The following is a 17,344-nucleotide window of genomic DNA, read 5'->3' as shown; positions in this document are numbered from 1 at the left end:
GTGTTTTGGGCGAGTTCAAATCTGCGAACTTATTCACTTTGACAAAAAAAAGCAGCAGAAACCAATCCTCATTCTTCGGGAGTGGGAGTGCCCGAGAGCTGGCAGCTCGGATCGGAGGCCCAAAATGCGCATAGAACATTACAGCACAAAAACAGGCCCTTCGGCCCACGATGTGTGCTGAACATAACGCCAAATTAAACTAATCCCTGCTGCCTGTCCTTGGTCCATAGTTCTCTATTTCTTGCATATTCAAATGCTCATCTAAAAACCCCTTAAATAATATCTGCCTGCACACCAACTTCTGGCTGTTCACCCTCCCCCTTAAGAATTTCATGCAACCGCTCAGAGAAGTCCTTAATCTTGGCACCAGGGAGGCAACACAACATCCTGGAGTCTCAAACATGGCCAAAGAAAGGCCTGTCTGTACCCCTAACTAGCGAGCCTCCTACTACTATTGCTTGCTTGGACTTTGCCTGATCCTGCTCTACTGGGTCATTCTGGGGTGTGCACGACACATCTGTTGATGTACATCGGGTGGAGGTGAGAATGTCTGAGGCCTCTGGCAGGTGGAGCCCTGCCGGAGGCAAGGACTCAGTTGGCCTCATGTCAGATGTTGGGCCTTTGAGATTAGTTCTCCCTCAGCTGCTGGAGATGCAGCAACAGTGCCAAGGAATGCAGGAGGGAGCTTACGCCACATTGCAGCGAGGCTGTTGGGAGGAGTCCCAGAGCTTTCAGGTGGAACAGCTATTGCCGGTATTGCATGGTACCCAGGCCAACTCTGCAAGGGTGGCATATGCGATGGAAGGCCTATAGCAGGAAATTATCATCACGAGTGGCAGGGTCCAAGCCATGGCCAAGTTACAGCAAGAAGTCTCACAACACCAGGTTAAAGTCCAACAGGTTTATTTGGTAGCAAATACCATAAGCCTTCGGAGCGCTGCTCCTTCGTCAGATGTTCACCCCAGCCCAACGCCGGCATCTCCACATCAAGTTACAGCAAGCTATGGCTGAGTCACAACAAGCCACAGCTGAGGCACCCTGCAGCCCATGGTAGGAGACCCAGCAGGACGGTGTCGAGATACAGTGGGTTATGGCCCTTCAGGACATGGTCCACTCACAGCAGAATATGGATAAGGGGCTGCAGAGCGTGGCCCAGTCTCAGAGCTCACTTGCTGCTGCCATCAACTGATGACCCCTGTCATACGGCCATCGGCAAGGGTTCGCCCACTATGGTATGAACTCAGGTGGCGTCCAGGACTGGCAGGGCCCGGTGACATCGGAGCTTCTGGAGCTTAGTTCACAAGCTGTGCCATCCCATGGAGCAATCCAAAGGCCCACTGGCACCCCAAGGGAAGCGGAAGGGCTTCAGCCTGTGCTGGAACCTTCCACCCGGGAGACCGTGGCTGTTGCTATGACTTCTGACTCCCCCCTTCCTGACTCCGGTGCATCTCAAGGGCAGTGGGACGAACAGGGTGACACGGATACGTCCGTGACACCAGAAAGCCAGGCAGAGCCCTCCCAGTTCTGACCCTCTAGGGGACAGCCGCCAAGGGCATTACAGGCCATGGAGCGCACCTCTGATGTACATGCTGGGCATGATGTGGAGATGCCGGCGTTGGACTGGGGTGAACACAGTAAGAAGTTTAACAACACCAGGTTAAAGTCCAACAGGTTTATTTGGTAGCAAAAGCCACTGAAGCCCTTCCGCCTCCCTTGGGGTGCCAGTGGGCCTTTGGATTGCTCCATGGGATGGCACAGCTTGTGAACTAAGCTCCAGAAGCTCCGATGTCACCGTGTGGCTTTTGCTACCAAATAAACCTGTTGGACTTTAACCTGGTGTTGTTAAACTTCTTACTGTGTACATAGAACATAGAAAGCCACAGCACAAACAGGCCCTTCGGCCCACAAGTTGCGCCGATCACATCCCCACCTCTAGGCCTATCCATAGCCCTCAATCCCATTAAATCCCATGTACTCATCCAGAAGTCTCTTAAAAGACCCCAACGAGTTTGCCTCCACCACCACCGACGTCAGCCGATTCCACTCACCCACCACCCTCTGAGTGAAAAACTTACCCCTGACATCTCCTCTGTACCTACCCCCCAGCACCTTAAACCTGTGTCCTCTCGTAGCAACCATTTCAGCCCTTGGAAATAGCCTCTGAGAGTCTACCCTATCCAGACCTCTCAACATCTTGTAAACCTCTATCAGGTCACCTCTCATCCTTCGTCTCTCCAGGGAGAAGAGACCAAGCTCCCTCAACCTATCCTCATAAGGCATGCCCCCCAATCCAGGCAACATCCTTGTAAATCTCCTCTGCACCCTTTCAATGGCTTCAACATCTTTCCTGTAATGAGGTGACCAGAACTGCGCGCAGTACTCCAAGTGGGGTCTAACCAGGGTCCTATAAAGCTGCAGCATTATCTCCCGACTCCTAAACTCAATTCCTCGATTAATGAAGGCCAGTACGCCGTACGCCTTCTTGACCGCATCCTACATGCTGGGGACATGCCTAGATGTAGTGGTAGGCCATGTAAAGTTAAAAAGTTGTAGGGTCATCAAGAAGGCACGGGTGAAGGTTTATCACCTAGGGTGAGAGAATAATGCACAGTTAGTTTTCAAGATCACATGTTAAGAATGGGCACTTTTTAAAATTTGTTCATGAGACATGGGTGTCGTTGGCTGGCCAGCATTTATTGCTCATCCTTAGTTTCCCTTGAGAAGGAGGTGGTGAGCAACCTTCTTGAATCGCTGCAGTCCACGTGGTGTGGGTTGACCCATAATGCCGTTAGGGAGAGAATTCCAGGATTTTGAACCAGCAACTGCGAAGGAACGGTGATATATTTCCAAGTCAGGACGGTGAGTGGCTTGGAGAGGAACTTGCAGATGGTGGCATTCCCATATATCTGCTGCAATTCTCCTTCAAGCTGGAAGCGGTCATACATTTGGAAGGTGCTGTCTAAGGATCTTTAGTGAATTGCTGCATGCATCTTGTAGATAGCACACACTGCTGCTACTGAGCATCGGTCATGGAGGGAGTGGATGTTTGTAGATGTGGTGCCAATCAAGCGGGCTGCTTTGTCTTGGTGTCAAGCTTCTTGAGTGTTGTTGGAGCTGCACCCATCCAGGCAAGTGGGGAGTATTCCATCACACTCCTGACTTGTGCCTTATAGGTGGTGGATAGGCTTTGAGGAGTCGGAAGGTGGTGGATAGGCTTTGAGGAGTCAGAACTACTCACCGCAGTATTCCTAGCCTCTGATCTGTTCTTGTAGCCACTGTGTTTATGTGGCGAGTCCAGTTGAGTTTCTGGTGAAGTAGGCCATTTTCCAAAGCCATATTTTTATTATCTCATCAATATTCACCTCATTAAACATATTCATTTATTGGACTGATTGGCACCATTCATAGCGTGCCCACAATGCAGAGGGGAACACCCGAATGGACATTCGTTTAAATCCCCCTCTGCATAGCTGAGAGACCTTTAATTCAAGTTTGATGGAAGATCCTTATTCTGCCCAGCGACAGCACGAAGCTGCATTTTAAAACGGCCCTTGGCCAGAAGATCGGGATATCTGCGAGTCAAGACCTGGCAGTGGGATATATGGCATAACTGTACTCTAAATAAAATATCATGGGAATAAAATGGCCAAGGCAGGCAAAGAAACTTAATAAACCAGGATTAAAAGAATAAAAGATTAGATTAAATCCCCCTACACACAGCAGGACAAAATGACATTAACACCTAATCTCGCAAGCATAGAATACAGACACAAACATCAGAGGTCGATTTAGATAAGGGGACACATCGAGAGGATAATGGGAAACACATTAAAACACCGGGGCAAGAACAGACAGTCCCATTAACACGGACACACACCATACAGATGCAAATTGACAAGTCTCCCAGGGAACTTCCTGACCAGATAGGACACTTTTTAGGTATTGTAAAAATGTATGAGCAAATGTTCCCGCTCGAATTTGGATTCCTATAAATATCCAGAGCAAATGTGTAACTGCTGAGATCAACGTGGCCAAACCACTGTTTCTAAGCTGGCTACGGGGGTCTCCCTGGGATCCCAGTAATTGTACAATAAAGAAAAACGCTTTGAACCTTGCCTTGCGACTCGACCTCCTTGAATGCACTGGTACAAGGGATTTTTCCCCACAACAAATGGCGTAGTCGGCTCAGGATTTGATATCTGACTTCTGACTGGTGGCCACGGTCTGGAAGCCGGGATCAAATTTAAACGAATCTGACAACACTGGTCAATGGTAACCCCAAGTATGTTGACACGGGAGATTCCATGATGGTAACACCATTGAATGTCAAGGGGCAGTGGTTAGAGTGTCTCTTATTAGTGATGGTTATTGTCTGACATTTGTGTGTGGCGCAAATGTTATTGAACATTTAATTCAAAAATAAATGTATTTGTACCCCACAGCTGTGACTAATATGTCTCTGATTATCCACCAGCAGGGATGACCATACCCCAAACTTAGATGGAGGAGACGTGAATGTCATTGCGTGGGGGAGGGCCCTCAGCGCATGGCTACATGCAATCTCCAAATCCAGGTGTATTGATGCGCGTTATCACACACGAGGCTTGAGATGCTCAGGAAATAAAGGCTTTTATTTGCTGTACAACGAAGCTACTAATTATATACACGATCCCAGACTGAGGGGTCCCAGACAGAGCAGAGACCTTTATACCTCTCCCAGGAGGCGGAGCCCGACTGGGATGTACCACAATAACTATAATACAAGGTGTAACAGCCCAACCCTAACCCCAACAGCAACAAGTAGAACAACCCATCCCTAACCCCAACAGCAACATATATACATACTTGTAGTACTGGCCAGACCCTGGCTCAGTACTATCTAGTGGGAACCAACGATGGTTCACCACATTCACCCCTCCTTTGAAGACAAAGGCCGGCGGGGTACAGAAAAACAGAATAATTTGTCATCAGTCTATAAGTTCAGACGGTCAGGGGGACCGCACCGTCGTTGTGACCTCCTCAATACCGGCGATGACACCGGAGTAGGCACTCGCGGTGGCGTTCTCCCCAAGGCGATGTCCAACTGTTCCTCCACAGTCTCACGGGCCGGTTGACCCTGAGGTGACGGTAAGCCATGGAGTTCCGACACACCCTGAAGTGGCGACCGTCCTCTGGACTCAGGCAAGCTGTACACGGGAGTAAAAGGGTTAAGTAATGGTCCCGATGCTGCCCGTGCCGTGTCCGGAGGGGAAACAAGAGTCATGGGGTTTGTAACAGGGGGTATGGGAGCGACAGGGGTTTCTACGTCCCCTGCTGGCGCCAGGTCTCGGATCGAGACCGTGTCCTCTCGCCCGTCAGGGTATGCCACATAGGCATACTGAGGGTTGGCGTGGAGGAGATGGACCTGTTCGACCAACGGGTCGGACTTGCGGGCCCTTACATGTCGCCGCAGGAGGACAGGTCCTGAGTACGTCAACCAAGACGGTAATGAGGTCCCAGAGGAAGACTTCCGAGGGAATGAAAACAGCCTCTCATGGGGAGTAGCGTTGGTTGCCGTACACAGGAGTGAGCGTATGGAATGGAGCGCATCAGGGAGCACCTCTTGCCAACGGGAGACTGGAAGGCTTTTTGACTTCAACGCCAGTAAGACAGCCTTCCAGACTGTAGCATTCTCACGTTCCACCTGTCCGTTACCCCTAGGGTTGTAGCTCGTGGTTCTACTAGAGGCAACGCCTTATGAGAGCAGGTATTGCCTCAAGTCATCGCTCATGAACGACGAGCCCCTGTCGCTGTGAACGTAGCTGGGGTACCCGAACAGGGTAAAAAGATCACGGAATGCCTTGATAACCGTGGCAGCGGATGTATCAGAGCAGGGAATAACAAAAGGGAATGTCGAGTACTCGTCAATGATGTTGAGGAAGTACACATTCCGATCTGTTGAGGGAAGGGGGCCCTTAAAATCGACACTCAGTCTTTCGAAGGGACGAGTGGCCTTGACTAATTGTGCCCGGTCAGGTCGGTAAAAGTGCGGTTTGCATTCCGCGCATACCCGACAGCTTCTTGTTATGGACTTGACATCCTCCATCGAGTAGGGCAGATTGCGGGCTTTTACAAAGTGGTCGAGCCGAGTGACCCCAGGATGGCATAGATCATTATGGAGAGCCTGCAAACGGTCCTCCTGTATACTGGCGCACGTTCCACGCGAAAGGGCATCCGAGGGCTCATTGAGTTTCCCTGGACGATACATGATGTCATAGTTATAGGTGGAGAGTTCAATTCTCCACCGCAAGATCTTGTCGTTCTTGATCTTGCCCCTCAGCGTGTTATTAAACATGAACGCCACGGACCGCTGGTTCGTGATCAGGGTGAACCGTTTTCCCGCCAAGTAATGGCGCCAGTGCCTGACGGCCTCCACAATGGCCTGGGCCTCCTTTTCCACCGCTGAATGCCGAATTTCGGGGCCTTGGAGGGTGCGGGAAAAAAAGGCGACGGGCCTGCCCGCCTGGTTAAGTGTGGCGGCCAGGGCGAAATCAGATGCATCGCTCTCCACCTGAAAGGGGATGGACTCGTCAACAGCGTGCATCGTAGCTTTCGCGATGTCGGCTTTTAGTTTATCAAAGGCCAATCGGGCCTCTGGTGTTAGGGGAAAAGAAGTGGACTTGATGAGCGGACGGGCTTTGTCCGCGTAATTGGGAACCCACTGTGCATAATAAGAGAAGAAGCCTAAGCATCTTCTCAGTGCTTTTGCACTAGTGGGCAGGGGAAGTTCAAAGAGGGGACGCATACGGTCTGGATCAGGGCCAATGACCCCGTTTTCCACCACGTATCCGAGGATGGCTAAACGGCGCGTACGAAACACACACTTCTCCCTGTTGTAGGTCAGGTTCAGGCGAGATGCAGTGCGTAGGAACTTCAGGAGATTTGTGTCGTGGTCCTGCTGGTCATGGCCGCAGATGGTGACGTTATCCAGGTACGGGAAGGTAGCCCGCAGCCCGTTCTGGTCCACCATTCGGTCCATAGCACGCTGGAAGACCGAGACCCCATTGGTGACACCAAAGGGAACCCTGAGAAAGTGATACAAGTGACCATCCGCCTCAAAAGCCGTGTATTGTCGGTCCTCTGGGCGAATGGGGAGTTGGTGGTAGGCAGACTTGAGGTCTATGGTGGAGAACACCCGGTACTGCGCAATCTGATTGACCATGTCAGATATGTGCGGGAGGGGATACGCATCCAGCTGCGTGTATCTATTAATGGTCTGACTATAGTCAATGACCATCCGGGGTTTGTTCCAACTTTTGACCACCACGACCTGTGCTCTCCATGGACGAGCGGTAGATTGTATGATCCTTTCCTTGAGGAGCCGCTGAACTTCAGATCGAATGAAGATCCGATCCTCAGCGCTGTAACGCCTACTCTTAGTCGCAATGGGCTTGCAGCCTGGCACAAGATTCTGGAACAGGGAGGGTGTGGTGATCTTCAGCGTCGATAGGCTAAAGGCGTTGGGCAATTTGGAGGCTGCTGTTCTCCCACTGAAAGCGAAGGGAGTGGCCCACCGTACTGTAGGGTTACACTCCTCAAGTGGACCATGAAGTTTAGTCCGAGAAGTATTGGCGCGCAAAGGTGCGGCAACACCAGGTGCTTGAAACGCTCGTAAACTGTGCCTTGCACCGTTAAAGTTACCACGCAACTCCCTAGCACGGTGACAGACCGGGACCTTGATGCCATAGAAATTGTCTGTCTGACAGGTTAAATCCGGAGTCCACACCGCTTCACAGCGTCTGGGTGGATAAAACTCTCAGTGCTCCCGCTGTCAAACAGACAATAAATCAAGTGGTCGTTTACCTGAATGTCCATCATAGACTTGTCAAGTCTATGAGGCTTGGCCTGGTCCAGGATGATCGACGCCACCGTTGGTTCATGAGCGCCACTGCAGGCGGCTGAGATTGACGAGGATGACCCCTGCTGGTCGTTCGCGGTCGGTGCCGACCAACATGGCCGCTTCCATAGGTCGCACGTGGGTAATGGCGCCAAACTCAGCGACCCCTGGTGGTCACACCTCTCCGACTCCGTCGACCGTAATGGCGTCGTCCTGGCCTCGCACGTGGACGAAACCCTCGACGATGCCGACGACAAAGAACCGGGCTCCGAGGAATTGCAGGCCGCACTGCTGTTCCGAGAAGCAAATTTAGATCGGCACACTTTCGAATAGTGCCCCTTCTTACCGCAGGCGGAGCACAACACAGCTTTAGCGGGACACCGTTGCCGAGTATGCTTCGCTCCCCCACAGAAGTAACAGCGCGGGCCGCCCGGAGCTGCTGCCGTCGTCTGGCCCGAGTGTGAGCACGCCATCACGCAGTATTTCGAACCCGAGGGACGAGGAGGGATCAGCGACTGCTCCTGCCACGTTGTCTCCACGTGGTCTTCCGGATACAATACTAGGCTTTTGGAGGCCGTCTCCAACATATCCGCGAGTTCTATTGCCTGGGTGAGGTCAAGATTACCTTTCTCCAGTAGTTTGAGTCAGATGTAAGATGATCCGACTCCCGCCACAAACGCATCTCGAGCGAGGTCGTTCATATTCTGCTCTGCCGACACTGCTTTGCAGTTACAGCCCCTGGCTCGCTGTAGGAGCTCGTTCGCCTATTCCTCCGTCGTTTCGCCGGACTGCCGTCGTCGAGTGGCTAAGAGGTAACGAGCGTGTATTTCGTTGGGCGGTTTAATATAACGCTTCTTAAGAAGCTCGAGGGCCTTTGTGTAGTCGGTGGCCGCACGGATCGTGAGGTAGACAGTGTCGCTTACCCTCGCATGGAGGATCCGGAGTCTGTCATCATCTGTGGTGACCGCTGCGGAGGCTGCCAGGTAGTCCTCAAAACATTTCAACCAGTGGTCGAAGGTGTTCGAGGCGCCCACCGCACGTGGATCCAGTGTAAGGCGTTCAGGCTTCAGTATCTGCTCCATACTCTCTATATCGTTTTTTCGACGAGAGTTTATTTACAGCAAATAAAATTGATGCGCGTTATCACACACGAGGCTTGAGATGCTCAGGAAATAAAGGCTTTTATTTGCTGTACAACGAAGCTACTAATTATATACACGATCCCAGTCTGAGGGGTCCCAGACAGAGCAGAGACCTTTATACCTCTCCCAGGAGGCGGAGCCCGACTGGGATGTACCACAATAACTATAATACAAGGTGTAACAGCCCAACCCTAACCCCAACAGCAACAAGTAGAACAACCCATCCCTAACCCCAACAGCAACATATATACATACTTGTAGTACTGGCCAGACCCTGGCTCAGTACTATCTAGTGGGAACCAACGATGGTTCACCACATGTATGTTGCTCACCCATGACTGCACTTACAATCGAGGCACTCAAAACCATCCCTGCCAGTTCTGGGTGCCATGCAGGGCCACCAAGTCACTGAAGCTGCCATAGCATTGCCAGAACCAAGCAGACACAGGATATCTCCTTCCCCTCACCCGTCCTAAGGTCGTACAGTCGTGGCTCATGTTTCTTCACCCCCGCACCCCAGATGCCAGTGTGCATGCAGAGCTCAGGACTTGTTTGCAACAGGGCACCATCACATTGTGCCACATAGCGAGTCATCATCACCCTCCTACCTGCAATTGTAACTCACTAACACAGCCTACCCATGCCCATCTCCCTGTGTTACCATGGTGCGGGAGATTTACAAGGATTATGGTGTGTGGAGTGGGTGGTGCTGGGGGCTAGTTTCCACCCACTGCAACACACGGCCTGAAAGTGCATACCTGGTAGCGATTGGGAGCTCCCTTGCTGTCCTGGCATGTCGCTCCCTTGCCGCCGCCTGTCCTACATGGTCCAGATGTTCGTCGTTATCGTGCTCCTCCTCCTCATCCTCCTGGGCTGCCTTTTCCCCAGTACAGACAAAGATTGGTTGCTTTCCAATCTTCCTCCTCCTCCTCCAAAAAGTGACCCGCTGCTATGCCAGGTTGTGTGGCGCACAGCAAACCACCAATATGTGGAACACTTTCACGGGGTTATACGGCAGGGTCCCATTAGGGAGGTCCCGGGACCGGAAGCGCATCTTGAGGAGCCTGATGCACTGCGCAGTGATTGGCTGGGTGGCTGCATTATAATGGGTCTCCGCCTCAGTCATTGGCCTCCCCACTGGCGTCATCAGCCAAATTCTCAGTGGGTATCCCATGTCCCTCATGAGCTATCCCTGCTGCCTGCGCTGTTCCACGAAGACATTACGGATATCGGAGTTCCTCAGTATGAAGCTATCATGTATGCTTCCAGGGTATCGAAGACACACGTGCATGATCTGGTGGTTGCACATCAGCTACACATTGATTGAGTGGAACCCCTTTCTGTTGATGAACCGCTGGGAGTTCTGGTCAGGGTGACATGTGTGCAGTCAATGGCCCCCTGCGCATTGGACATCCCCGCAATGGTGGAAAATCCTGCAGCCTGGGCTTCCTGTTGGGCCTGGCCCAGGTCAAAAATGATGTACTGCCCATCCTGGGTGTACTGGGCCTCCATCACCCCTCTCACACACTTGTGGATACAAAGAACAGTACAGCACAGGAACAGGCCCTTCGGCCGTCCAAGCCTGCACCGATCATGTTGTCCTATCTAGACCAACTGCTTATATCCCTCTATTCACCGTCTGTTCATGTATCTATCCAGGTAAGTCTTAAATGTCGCTAACGTATTTGTCTCAACCACCTCACATGGTAGTGCATTCCAGGCCCCCACCACACTCTGTGTAAAAAAGCTTCCCCCGCATAACTCCACTGAACAGGGTGGCACTGCTGTCTCACAGTACCAGGGACCCAGGTTTGATTCCCGGCTTGGATCACTGTCTGTGTGGAGTTTGCAAGTTCGCCCTGTGTCTGTGTGGGTTTCCTCCGGGTGCTCCGGTTTCCTCCCACAGTCCAAAGATGTGCCTGTTAGGTGAATTGGCCATCTTAAATTCTCCCTGTGCACCCGAACAAGCGCTGGAGTGTGATGACTAGGGGATTTTCACAGTAACTTCATTGCAGTGTGAATGTAAGCCGACTTGTGACTAATAAATAAACTTTACTTTTACTTTACACCCCTTACCTTGAACTTGTGCCTCCTTCTAATTGTCATTTCTGCTCTGGGAAAAAGCTTCCAACTGTTCACCCTATCTATACCTCTCATAATCTTATAAATCTCTATCAGGTCGCCCCTCAGCTTCTGTCTTTCCAGGGAGAACAATCCCAGTTTATTCAACCTCTTCTCATAGCTAATACCCTCCATACCAGGCAACATCCTTGTAAACTTTTTCTATACTCTCTCCAAAGCCTTCACATCCTTCTGGTAGTGTGGCGACCAGAATTGGACACAGTATTCCAAATGTGGCCTAACCAACGTGTTATATAACTGTTACATAATTTGCCAACTTTTGTACTCAATGCCCTGTCCGATGAAGGCAAGCATGCCATATGCTTTTTTCACTCCCTTTTCCACCTGTGCTGCCACTTTTAAGGATCTGTGGACCTGTACATCCAGATCTCTCTGTGTGTCTACGCTCCTGATGGTTCTGTCATTTATTTTATTGTTCCCACCTGAATTGGATCTACCAAAATGCATCACCTCGCATTTGTCCAGATTAAATTCCATCTGCCATTTCTCCACCCAATTTTCCAGCCTATCTATATCCTGCTGTATTCCCTAACAATCTTCATCACAATCCGCAACTCCACCAATCTTAGTATGATCTGCAAACTTGTTAATCAGACCAGCTACATTTTCTTCCAAGTCATTTATATATATTACAAACAACAGGTCCCAGCGCTGATCCCTGCGGAATACCACTAGCTAAAGACCTCCATTCAGAAAAACACCATTCCACCGCTACCCTCTGTCTTCTATGGCCAAGATGTGGAGATGCCGGCGTTGGACTGGGGTAAACACAGTAAGAAGTTTAACAACACCAGGTTAAAGTCCAACAGGTTTATTTGGCTTTTGCTACCAAATAAACCTGTTGGACTTTAACCTGGTGTTGTTAAACTTCTTTCTATGGCCAAGCCAGTTCTGAATCCATCGAGCTAGTTCACCCCTGATCCCATGGGATTTAATCTTTTGCACCAGCCTGCCATGAGGAACCTTGCCAAATGCCTTACTAAAGTCCATGTAGACAACATCCACAGCCCTTCCCTCGTCAATCATTTTTGTCACCTCCTCAAAAAAATGGAGGACTGCGAGATGGATGCCAGGGCTCCCCGTTGGTGGCCGGGAAGGACCCAGCAGCCTAAAGGTTGAGGGCTGCCATGACGTTCACCACTACCGGGAGTGGGTGTCCCTCTGTGCCTCGAGACGCCAAGTCTTGCAGCAGATGGCACAGGTGTCTCCCCTTGCAGAGCCGGAGCCTGGAGCAGCACATGCTGTCCAGCAGCTGTTCGAATGACATGCATGTGCGGAACTGTTGGGGTGTCCAGATCCTCACTTGCCTGGCACCCCCCTCGGACTGACTGGCAGCCGGCTCTTGCCTCCGGCGGCCATCTCCCTCTCCTCCTGCTGCAGCCTGTGGTCTGGGCTGCCCTCGTTCTGCCCACAATTCCTCCTTCTCCTCCTCAGCATCACCAACAGCCACAAGAATCACCACCATGTCAATTGGCTCCATATGGAACGCCATTCTAGAGTTTGGAAAGGGGGAATGTGGGTTTGGTTAGGAGAAGGGAGGGAGACATGGAGGGAGTCAATAGGGCCTCCAACCAGCTACCCCCACCCCCCACATCTGGCATCCCCCATACCGCCCCCCCCCCCCCCCCCCCCCATTCTCTCACACACCCACACCCCAACCCATCCCCCACACAGCCTCAACGCTACTGGCCCCAGCCAGTGTTGCCTTACTGGAGCGAAGGGAAAGCAGCACTGCCACAATGCTGCTGCTTCCTCACACTCCCTCAGCATGCTCATGAACTTAGCCCCGCCATTGATGGCTGCTGGCAGCGCTAGGACCTGAGGTCAGAGCTAGGACTCAAGGTCAGCACTAAGATCAGAGATTGGACACCAGTGGCAGCTTGCACCTCCACCCCCCCCCCCTCCATCCCCCCCTCCACATCCTCCCCACCCCCCCGCCACCCCACCCCAACCCCCACCCCACCCCCTCCCATCCCCACCCCCACGCCCCCAAACCCCCACCCCACCCCCCCACCCCCCCCACCCCCACATCCCCCCCATCCCCCCACCCCCGCTAACCACCCCACCCCACCCCCCACCCCCACATCACCCCCACCCCCCCACCCCCCCACCCGCCCCCCAGCCCCCCATCCAACACCACCCCCCACCCCCCCCACCCCCCCCCACCCCCATTAATAAGAACATAAGAACATAAGAAATAGGAGCAGGAGTAGGCCATCTGGCCCTTCGAGCCTGCCCCGCCATTCAACAAGATCATGGCTGATCTGAAGCGAATCAGTTCCACTTACCCGCCTGCTCCCCATAACCCCTAATTCCCTTATCGATCAGAAAACTATCTACCCGTGATTTAAACATATTCAACGAGGAAGCCTCCACCACTTCAATGGGCAGAGAATTCCAGAGATTCACTACCCTCTGAGAGAAGAAGTTCCCCCTCAACTCTGTTCTGAACCGGCCCCCACTTATTTTGAGGCTGTGCCCTCTAGTTCTGGTTTCCCTTCTAAGTGGAAAGAATCTCTCCACCTCTACCCTATCCAGCCCCTTCATTATCTTATATGTCTCTATAAAATCACCCCTCATCCTTCTAAACTCCAACGAGTACAGACCCAATCTGTTTAATCTCTCCTCATAAGCTACACCCCTCATCTCCGGTATCAACCTGGTGAACCTTCTCTGCACTCCCTCCAAGGCCAATATATCCTTTCGCAAATAAGGGGACCAAAACTGCACACAGTACTCCAGTTGCGGCCTCACCAGTGCCTTGTACAGTTGCAGCAAGACCTCCCTGCTTTTATATTCTATCCCCCTCGCGATAAAGGCCAACATTCCATTCGCCTTCTTGATCACCTGCTGCACCTGCAGACTGAGTTTTTGCGATTCGTGCACAAGGACCCCCAGGTCCCTCTGCACAGTCGCACGATGTAATTTTTCTCCATTTAAATAATATTCCAATTTACTATTATTTCTTCCAAAGTGGATAACCTCACATTTGCTAACGTTATATTCCATCTGCCAGATCCTCGCCCACTCGCTCAGCCTATCCAAATCTCGCTGCAGACTTTCCGCGTCCTCCACGCAATTCGCTTTCCCACTCACCTTCGTGTCATCAGCAAACTTGAATACCCTACATTCAGTCCCCTCCTCCAGATCATCTATGTAAATGGTAAACAATTGAGGCCCCAGCACCGATCCCTGCGGCACGCCACTGGTCACCAACTGCCAACCAGAAAAGCACCCATTTATCCCAACTCTCTGCTTCCTGTTAGATAGCCAATCCCCAATCCACGCCAACACCTTACCCCTAACTCCGTGTACCCCAATCTTCTGCAGCAACCTTTTGTGAGGCACCTTATCGAACGCCTTCTGGAAATCTAAAAACACCACATCCACCGGTTCCCCTCTGTCAACCGCACTAGTGACATCTTCATAAAAGTCCAGTAGATTCGTCAAACACGACTTTCCCTTCATGAATCCATGCTGCGTCTGCTTGATCGAACCATTCTTATTCAGGTGCTCTGTTATTTCCTCTTTAATAATGGACTCTAGCATCTTCCCAACTACGGACGTTAAGCTAACCGGCCTGTAGTTACCCGCCTTTTGTCTACTTCCTTTTTTAAACAGCGGCGTAACAGTAGCTGTTTTCCAGTCAGCCGGCACTACCCCAGAGTCCAGCGAATTTTGATAAATTACTGCTAACGCATCTGCTATTACCTCAGCCATTTCTTTCAGTACCCTGGGATGCATTCCATCCGGGCCCGGGGACTTGTCTACCTTCAGTCCTATTAGTCTACCAAGCACCACCTCCTTAGTAACAGTAATTGTATTAAGGACCTCCCCTCCCACCAACTCTCGATCTCTAATATTCGGCAAACTATTTGTGTCTTCCACCGTGAAGACCGACACAAAGAACTTATTTAAAGTCTCAGCCATTTCCTCGTTTTCCACTATTAAATCCCCCCTCTCATCTTCCAAGGGTCCAACATTCACTCTAGCCACTCTATTCCTTTTTATATACTTGTAAAAACTTTTACTATCATTTTTTATATTTTGAGCTAGTTTAGTTTCATAATCTATCTTTGACTTAGAGGAGGGGGCTGAAGGGTGGATCAGTAAATTTGCTGATGACACCAAGATTGGTGGAGTAGTGGATGAGGTGGAGGGCTGTTGTAGGCTGCAAAGAGACATAGATAGGATGCAAAGCTGGGCTGCAAAATGGCAAATGGAGTTTAACCCTGATAAATGTGAGGTGATTCATTTTGGTAGGACTAATTTAAATGTGGATTACAGGGTCAAAGGTAGGGTTCTGAAGACTGTGGAGGAACAGAGAGATCTTGGGGTCCATATCCACAGATCTCTAAAGGTTGCCACTCAAGTGGATAGAGCTGTGAAGAAGGCCTATAGTGTGTTAGCTTTTATTAACAGGGGGTTGGAGTTTAAGAGCTGTGGGGTTATGCTGCAACTGTACAGGACCTTGGTGAGACCACATTTGGAATATTGTGTGCAGTTCTGGTCACCTCACTATAAGAAGGATGTGGAAGCATTGGAAAGAGTGCAAAGGAGATTTACCAGGATGCTGCCTGGTTTGGAGGGTAGGTCTTATGAGGAAAGGTTGAGGGAGCTAGGGCTGTTCTCTCTGGAGCGGAGGAGGCTGAGGGGAGACTTAATCGAGGTTTATAAAATGATGAAGGGGATAGATCGAGTGAACGTTCAAAGACTATTGCTTCGGGTGGATGGAGCTATTACAAGGGGCATAACTATAGGGTTCGTGGTGGGAGATATAGGAAGGATATCAGAGGTAGGTTCTTTACGCAGAGAGTGGTTGGGGTGTGGAATGGATTGCCTGCAGTGATAGTGGAGTCAGACACTTTAGGAACATTTAAGCGGTTATTGGATAGGCACATGGAGCACACCAGGATGATAGGGAGTGGGATAGCTTGATCTTGGTTTCAAATAAAGCTCGGCACAACATCGTGGGCCGAAGGGCCTGTTCTGTGCTGTACTGTCCTATGTTCTATGTTCTTAATCTCATCAGGTGACCAGCACTTCCAATATTTTGCCTTAATTTCCAAATTCTATGTTCCTTCTTCCTTTAACAACAAAGTAGAATATCTGGTGCAGGAGAAAATACTGACCTGCTGCTGATTACAGGAGAAAGTGTGACAGAGGCACAGTCCAATATGAATTCTTATGTACTCTTCCACCAGAGTGTGGCAATTTGTGCAGCTGTTAAAAAGTAGAATTTTAACACCCTGAAGCAGAATTGAGGATATAGTAAGTTTTACCTCCACTTTTCGAATGATGACTTCAGAATCCTGGTCCCACACACGAATGCTGCCATCCTCAGTGATATATTCCTTACAAGCTGTAACCATTTGGTTTGTGACCTAGTCAGTAACATGCAATCACGGCAGAGTTATCAAAATGTAGATGTATTCAAAGATTAAATTCATGAGCAAATGAAAGTACCTACTTTAATAAATAGGGAGGTCATTTGCTGTGAAGTGTTGTAGTATCGTGACACATTGTGAATCATTTGAGTTGCATTTATTAAATTTGGAACACCTTTAGTCATAGTCACCTGGAAAAAAAATTGTATTATTTTATAATTATGATTCTAGAAGACAAAAATACTTATAATAATTATATGCAGACTTTGTCTGTCCAGACTACTTTGATTGGTCAGTTTAAGGGGTAATTGATGGGTTGATTTGACAGGTAGTGCCTGTCATATGCAAAGACACAGAGAACTGGTAGCCAGTGACACATGTGTAGTTGTAAACAGTTGATGTGTTCCTGTCTCAATGCAAAGCTAAAATCTATGAATGAACAGGTGCAGATTCTCTCTGATAGCTATGAAGGTATATTTAAAGCTGGGGCAGAAATCAGCAAAAGGTGCCAGCATTCATTTTTCTTCCATCTCCCTCCAATGATGTTGAAATGCATTAACATGGAGATGAATATGTGAAAGTACTATCTGGAATCACCTCAGCAACAAATCCCCATAGTTAGTATTGCAGCAGGATAGGTCTAAGAAGCAACCTCCCCAACCAGCCTCTGCCCGCATTAATGAGTAAAGCTGAGATCCTGTTTCATTTTATAAATCAGTGCTGTTTTGTGTTTAGAAACATAGAAATTAGAAGCAGAAGTAGGCCATTCGGCCATTCGAGCCTGCTCTGCCAATTAT

The 17,344-nt window shown here is 50.2% G+C and overlaps 1 protein-coding gene across 1 annotated transcript in view; it reads right to left on the bottom strand.

Moving 5' to 3' along the window:
* Positions 1–17,344, bottom strand: part of LOC144493945 (dynein axonemal heavy chain 8-like) — a 1,745,965-nt gene that overhangs the window by 1,463,250 nt on the left and 265,371 nt on the right. Inside the window, exons 12-13 of the mRNA XM_078213522.1 lie at positions 16,631–16,738; positions 16,443–16,544 (exon numbers count right to left, since the gene is read on the bottom strand). Of these exons, the coding sequence (XP_078069648.1) occupies positions 16,443–16,544; positions 16,631–16,738 (210 nt within the window). The remainder of the gene's footprint in view (positions 1–16,442; positions 16,545–16,630; positions 16,739–17,344) is intronic.

The sequence above is a fragment of the Mustelus asterias genome, chromosome 5 (assembly GCF_964213995.1).
Source record: "Mustelus asterias chromosome 5, sMusAst1.hap1.1, whole genome shotgun sequence".
NCBI classification, from domain to species: Eukaryota; Metazoa; Chordata; class Chondrichthyes; order Carcharhiniformes; family Triakidae; genus Mustelus; species Mustelus asterias.
This window is presented reverse-complemented; position numbering and strand designations above follow the sequence as displayed.